This window comes from Hordeum vulgare, chromosome 6H (assembly GCF_904849725.1).
Source record: "Hordeum vulgare subsp. vulgare chromosome 6H, MorexV3_pseudomolecules_assembly, whole genome shotgun sequence".
NCBI lineage: Eukaryota > Viridiplantae > Streptophyta > Magnoliopsida > Poales > Poaceae > Hordeum > Hordeum vulgare.
In genome coordinates, this window is record NC_058523.1 from 557774585 (window position 1) to 557781404 (window position 6820).

The 6820-nt window shown below is 45.0% G+C and overlaps 1 protein-coding gene and 1 long non-coding RNA gene across 2 annotated transcripts; one reads left to right on the plus strand and one right to left on the minus strand.

The window, feature by feature from the left end:
* Positions 1–1092: 1092 nt before the first annotated feature.
* On the plus strand, positions 1093–2019 carry LOC123406331. Its single transcript, XR_006612103.1, has 2 exons — positions 1093–1415; positions 1505–2019. It is a non-coding gene; the product is annotated as an uncharacterized LOC123406331 (long non-coding RNA).
* An 852-nt stretch (positions 2020–2871) lies between these two features.
* LOC123406327 lies at positions 2872–5236 on the minus strand. Its single transcript, XM_045099821.1, has 3 exons — positions 4913–5236; positions 3662–4185; positions 2872–3400 (listed from the first exon to the last, which is right to left on the minus strand). Exons 2-3 carry the CDS (start codon positions 4175–4177, stop codon positions 3248–3250), a joined length of 669 nt encoding a protein of 222 aa, XP_044955756.1. The 5' UTR covers positions 4178–4185; positions 4913–5236; the 3' UTR covers positions 2872–3247.
* Positions 5237–6820: the final 1584 nt, after the last annotated feature.

Here is a 6820-nt window from a genome sequence, read left to right on the forward strand (position 1 = left end):
TGGCCAGGCAAAACTAGAACATGTGGCCCTAGCATTTCTGGACGCCACATGCATTCACGATCCAGGGAGCCAAATTGCTCATACGCCTCATGGCAGAGGACAAACTTATTTTTTTGGTATGGCGAAAATGATACGATGTAGAAAAAAAATTATGACATAAATATTGCTTTCAAACGGTCACGGGGGAGCTTCCTCATCTAAATATATTACTCCCTCCATTTTTAAATAATTGTAGTTAGAAAAAACTAACTAGTTCTCTCCAACTACAATTATTTTGTGTGTGTGTAGCATGGTCCCTAAGATCAAATATTTTTGAAACGATGAATCCACAGAGAATAATCAGTCCAGGTGGTCTTAGAGGGTGTTTGGTTGGGCTTTTCTACCAGCTTTCGTAGCTTTGAAGCCGACAGCCCAACCAAACAGCCAGCTTTCCTAAGAATTTTGACCACAACTGCAGATTTTTTACATGCGAGCAGAGAAGCTGGTCCCGAGCAGCTTCGACAGCTTTCCTCCGCGGTGGATCGATCCCACGCCCATCCTACCCCTGGCATTTCGCTGTAATTACATAAAAACTGCCCCTTCCATATAAACGTGCAAATCCCTCGTTCTGTTTTTTCCCCAGCCATTATCCCCCACAGCAGACAGGGGATGGAGCAAGGGCGGCGCTAGGGTTACCGCGGCCGCCGGCGCCCGCCCTCCCTCGCCCGTGCTCCTCGAGTCGCTCGTCACCAGAGACGGCCGGCCCTCACCCGTGTTCGCCTCGCTCGCCAACAAAGACGGACGACCCTCGCCCCTGTAGCCTCGCTCGCCACTGGAGAGGGCCGGCCCTCGCGTCGCCCGCCTGCTCCCAACGCACGTCTCCCTCCTGGCCTTCTCAGGATCTGGAAGGTAGCTCTCTGTTCTTCTTTTTCCTTTCCAAAAATAGATGCAAATATGGTTGTGTGTGATTCCATTGCCAGAAAACTACATGCCCTCGTTTTTTATTCTATTAGCAGAAAATACATGTATATATGTTTGAATATAGATGCTTTCATATGTATGCATGCCAATAGGCCATATATATACACGTTTTGAGGAGAATGTTTAACTTTGAATAAAATAGATGGACAAAGCAAATTGGGATGCATATCATATTAAAATATTTTGTGAGATATGCAAAGAAGAGACGGAGAAGTACAATAGGCCGGGAGGTTATTTGAGTCCCAAAGGTTACAACAATCTTCAGGAGAAATTTTTTGAGCTAGCTAAGAAAAGACGCACAAGAAGGCAATTCAAAAACAAATGGGACCAATTGAAGAAACAATATGCTCGGTATATGGCGTTGAAGAATTCTGAATTCTGCAACTGGACTTGGTTGGAATGAAAAGATGGGAACAATTGAAGCTGATGATAGTTGGTGGGACATTCATCTTAAGGTGAGGATGGCCATAAATTATTTATGATTAAGTTTTCTAATTGTTTATGTCATTGTATTAATTTGTATGTTATTTTCATAAATACCCAGGACATGCAAAGTGGCGGTACATGGGCCCTCCCAACTTGAAGGAGATGGATGTTATGTTTGAAAATGCTCATATCACCGGGGAAACAACCTCCATTCCAGGAGAGGTATCCAATAGCTCAGATGGTTGGAGCCCCACAATCTTTCTCTCAAGTTGAAAATCGTTTTGCAAGATCAACTGAAACAATTCATCGAAAGTTCAAAGAAGTGTTGGATTGTCTGCGCAAGTTATCATCCAACAACATAAAACCCACTGATTATTCTTTCTCAACTCCTCATGAAAGAATTAAAGATGATCGATTTTGGCCACATGTTTTGCGACAAACTGTACCACTACAAGGCGATAGTACCTCATCTTTACTTGATGCGGTAAACATGAATGATCTTCGTGAGAGCATAGATGTAGGAAATAGGAAGTATATTTTGGTATAAATATATGGACAATGATATATGAACAATGTTCATGATGATGTATGAACAACTAATGTTATATATGAACAATGTTAGCAATTATCATATTTTAATTACCTCCAAAATACATGCATCAACTAAAAATTAGTGAAACATGTCAAAAAATAGATTATTACCATAATATCAGTACATATACACCGTCTCAGCATCTCAGGGGTATTCCAAACATTTACTCGAAAGCCACAGTTCAGACAGCCAGTTTACCAAACGACAACACTGCTAACAGCAGCTTTCCTGACACAGCAGCTTTTCCACAGCCCACAGCAGCTTCTCCACAGCCCACAGCCTAACCAAACACCCTCTTAAGCGGATGAAATTCTTTCCTGAAATCAGTCGTGCTCCTTGAGTCGCAAATCTTCCAAAGGATTGATAGGGCCATAGCTGCCGACTCCCGCGAGGGACGCGCCTCATATCCCCTGTCACGGCAACAAAAAGAATGCCTTTTTTTCCTTATAAACCATGGCATCGAGAGCATGTTCTTTGCATCTCATGTACTTCCTCCGTATGGAAATACTTGCCATAGAAATGGATGTATCTAAATGTATTTTAGTTCTACATATATCCATTTTCATTCATTTGTGCGACAAGTAATTCTAGCACAAGTAATCTGACAAATCGACAACTTGAGAGAGACAAACAATTTATGGCATTGGCAGTGTATGATTTTTTTGAGACAAGGTCTACACTGCGGTTCACCGTGACTTGACCTGACAACATTAGAAACAAGGTCTACACTGCATTTGAACTCAACAGAGTGTAAGAAAAAAATAATCTGAGAAGCACCTTCTACCTGTGTTGCAAGATTTGGGAACATTGGCACTTGTGACTGACACTTTGTCCAGTCCTGGGCAACACAAGGCAGAGATATGATTCCCTCCTGCTCCAACCAACAGCACACCTTCAGGACCAACATAACTAAAACATCTCAAGCTAGCCACAGAACCACAGTATATGCAAATTTCATGCAATACAGGACACACAGACGGTATCAGATGTCGATGGATCATCTTGCTGACATGAAGGATCGGAACGTATCAGCAGTTGTTACACCGAGGAACTGATACTTCGCAGCCGGCCACAGCTAGAGCGCGGCTGCACCAAGCAAACCAATGCTTTATTACTAAACCTCACCAAAAGACGAGAACTACCCAGTGGATGATCGCCGCCGCACCATCACACCGTCATTACAAGGTCAAGCACGACTGGGCAGAAAAGGGGATCTGCTTCACCGCGGACCGCGGCTTCCGGGGGAGGGGCTTGAGCGTCCGCAACCCATCAGTCATCCCCCAGCTTGACCTTGTAATGCTGGGCGAGCTTAGTGATGTCCCCGTTGTTCATCAGGTTCTCGAGCATGCCATACTTGTTGCTGTTTGCTTCCAGGGTTTCCTGCTGCTGCACCGCCAGCTCCTTCTCCTCTTCCAATTGATTCTGAAAGGAAGAGAACAACGGAATTACGGCTCGGATACAAAACAGACGAGGTTAAATTAAAGCAACTGTATGACATTTTAAAGAACAGCAGCAGCAGCAGCATCAAGATTCTCAATTTATGTTTGACATTTCCTGTTCCTGAGCAAGTGGTTTGTCTCATTCTAGACAAGTAAAGGAAAGCAAAAAGATTTGCAGCTTTTTTTATTAGTGGGCCTACAAATAAATAAGAACAATAACGAAGTAAAGAAACAACCACTTCACCTTGATAAGTGCCATGTTTTCTGCTTCTTGTCTCCTCATAAGGCCCTTGAGCTTATTCATCCCATCATACCCTGGATCCCCTTGCTTTACCCAGCTAAACTCAATCTTCAAGCCAGGCTTCCTAGGGCGGTCCGAAAACATCTCGGGCTTTGCAAAGACAGCCCTCACAGGCCTGGGCATCCCGCCGATCATGAACGGGAAGTTGTTCATCAGGTCCACAGCAGCCCGGGCCTGCGACTCGTTGTCCACCTCCACCAACGCAGCGGCGGGGATCTCGTACTGGATCGTGTAGTTCTGAATGAAGTCGGTGCTGACGACATTGGCGCACTGGGCGAGAGACGCCTTGATGACCTGGGAGGTGACCAGGGGGGAGAGGTGATCGATGTATATCGTCCTCTTGACCCTCGCCTCGAAGTCAGCGTACTCCTTCTCTGCCTGTTCTTCGTCCTTGTGAGCCTGCTGCTCGTCCTTCATATCCTGTTGGTCATTCTGAGCCTGTTCGTCGGATGTCGCCATAGGAGCCTCTGCGGGAAATAACGACGCATAGCAACAGTCACTCGTAAGGCTGAAATTTCCTCAGAATAATCAAGAATAAGCACTGTGAAAGACGCACCTACAGGTTTTACATTTATAAACAGAGCTGGCAAACATCAAAAATTAATAAACCGAGCTGGCAAACATCCAAAAACAACACGGTAAGGGCATCATCTGAATAAGAACAAGCATCGTGCAGCAAAAGCGTCTACAGTTTTTACACTTATATAAAAAACTATCAAACATAAAAGACGAGTATCAGCAGTGGAGGGTTATTCATCTATCTCCTGGGTGTAAGGGCAGGGATATGGCTCCAAAAATTTCAAGGCTTTGTCCAGAAACAGAAACAGGGGCCGGCATGCGGGTTCAGTTTAGGATTTCCCTTTTGAAGAAAGTGCAGTTGCCCAAATTTTCCATTAATAGGAACCTGGAATTGCACCAACACCTCAAAGAGAGCAGGCAGCCACCCCAGCTGCAACTACTCAAGCAGCATCGGGAGGGAAAGTTAGAAAGCCATGCAGAAGTTCATGGACATGGCTCAGCACATCACATCGCTCGGATCAAACAGGCAAAAAATAAAATCTTGCCTGCGCAACCTAGCTAACAAGCCGTTCCCGGGCCATGGCAGGATCTAGACTGCGTGCGCCCAGAAGCCGTGAGGTTCGGCGGGATTTGTGTTGGGCTTGACCGCCGGATGAAGATGGAGAAACCTCGTACCTCAAATCAAACCCAATGGGCGGACGGGGCGGAGACGGCGGAGGCGCGGCGTCCAGGCGAGGAAGGACTGGGCCGGCGGCGACGCGCGTGATATGCGGGGCCGGCGCGGGGAGAGGGGTTGAGGGGCGTCGCCGTGTCGGGCGGGGCTGAGGCGTCGGCGTCGGCGTCGGCGTCGGCGAGGGCGGCGGCGGGGGCGGCTGTAGCCTGTAGGGAGCAGGCACGAGAGATTGCAGCCTTTTCCGGAAAATAAAAGTCTGGAGCAATTCCAAGATCCAAACGGACAATTTTGTTTGAGGGTTCCAAACGGACAATTAATATGCCTGGGTTTTGTTCATTTATTAGGGGGACGCACATTTAGGTTAAAATGGTGCCGATTTGCATAGACAAAAAAGGACACGAACGTTTTGGATGTGGCCATCCGGCCATACATGACCAAACGGGCCGCCCGGCACGATAGAATCATGACTGGCATGGTACGGCACATCGGAGCCCGATTAGTAAACAGGTTGGGCCGTGTCAGGTCCAAGCACGGCACGCTCAGTAATCAGACCGGCCCGCGGCACGTTGGGGCACGCTGGCCCGCGTCACGTTTACTTAAAAAAAAAAAGATAGACCAAAAAAATTGAAAAAATAAAAAATTCCAGAAAATATATACTTTGACATAATATGGGATAAATCTAGAGTTTTATTAGGGCATGTCTCATTAAAACATTTCATCCCAAAGAAATAAAAGAGTACTCCCTCCGTTTCAAAATATAAGACCTTTTAGAGATTACACTAGGAGACTACATACGAAGCAAAATGAATGAATCTATATTCTAAACTTACATTCGTATGTAGTTCATAGTGCAATATCTAAAATGTCTTATATTTAGGAACGAAGGGAGTACATGTCATTCTCTAGAAAAGTAGAAATACAAAAAGAAGAAAAGATAGAGAAAGGGAAAAAAATACAAATGCTACATTACATGCCATGCTTTGGATTTCTAGAAATCCTTCAACCTCGCCCTGCAGTGCCTGCACCTGCAGCCGCAGCTATAGCCGCCGCGTCGGCCGCGTCCGCTGCCTCCTCCACGTGTGATGTTACGTGCCTCAGCAGGTGGCCGGTTCCCGTATTTTGTTTCACGAGCAACTTCTTACCACATTGTTGGCACTTTGCAAAAATCTGGGGGAGACCATCCTCATCTCTAACTATTTCTTCATCATAGAAATTTCAAATTGCGTATCGACGCCTCACAATAGCATTAAGCCAGTTTTGATTTGCATCACCATGTTTGTGTGTGTAGTGTGTACAATGAGATGGAGTTAGAAATGAGAAACTTGACATCCTTTTTATAGCCAAAAAATGACACGATAGGCACGATAGGCAATGTGGCATGTGGGATAAATCTTGAGCTTTATTAGTGGCTGCCTCATTAAAACCTTCCTTCCCTCGGAAGTAAAAGAGTACAAAGTGCAATGGCCGAGAGTGTAACTTGCCTTATTTGGAACCTTTTGTATGTGGGTCCATCTTGTCATTGCCATGGGAGATCAATGCATGTGTTATTTCATGCGATACGTACATTGTCTTGTTTCCCTTTGCATGCATGCATCCATTTCATTCCATGCTTTCTTTGTGTTGTTGTTATTGTGAATCCATGTATGTGGTGTGACATGTGATGATGTGTGATGTTATGTGGTTCTATGTGGAGTGGTGCATTTGAAGTAGGATGCAACTATGCTAGATTTCAAAACTCCCCCCTTCTCTATTTCTTAAAGCTCAAGTTTCACTTGCTCCAACCCTGTTTCAAAAATGTTCATATTTCAATGTGTTTTATGGTGGATGTGATGCTAGGTCTATAGTGTTTTTGAAACTTTGTTTTAGTGGTGCAAATATTCACAAAACAGATCAATTAATTCTGTTTTATA

What these genes read in the sequence shown, in the direction of transcription:
- LOC123406327 (XM_045099821.1), bottom strand. Translation starts at nt 4,177, where the DNA reads ATGGCGACATCCGACGAACAGGCTCAGAATGACCAACAGGATATGAAG. An exon ending in AAAACATGGCACTTATCAAG is followed by an intron (nt 3,401 to 3,661) that starts GTGAAGTGGTTG and finishes TCTTCCTTTCAG; the next exon opens with AATCAATTGGAAGAGGAGAA.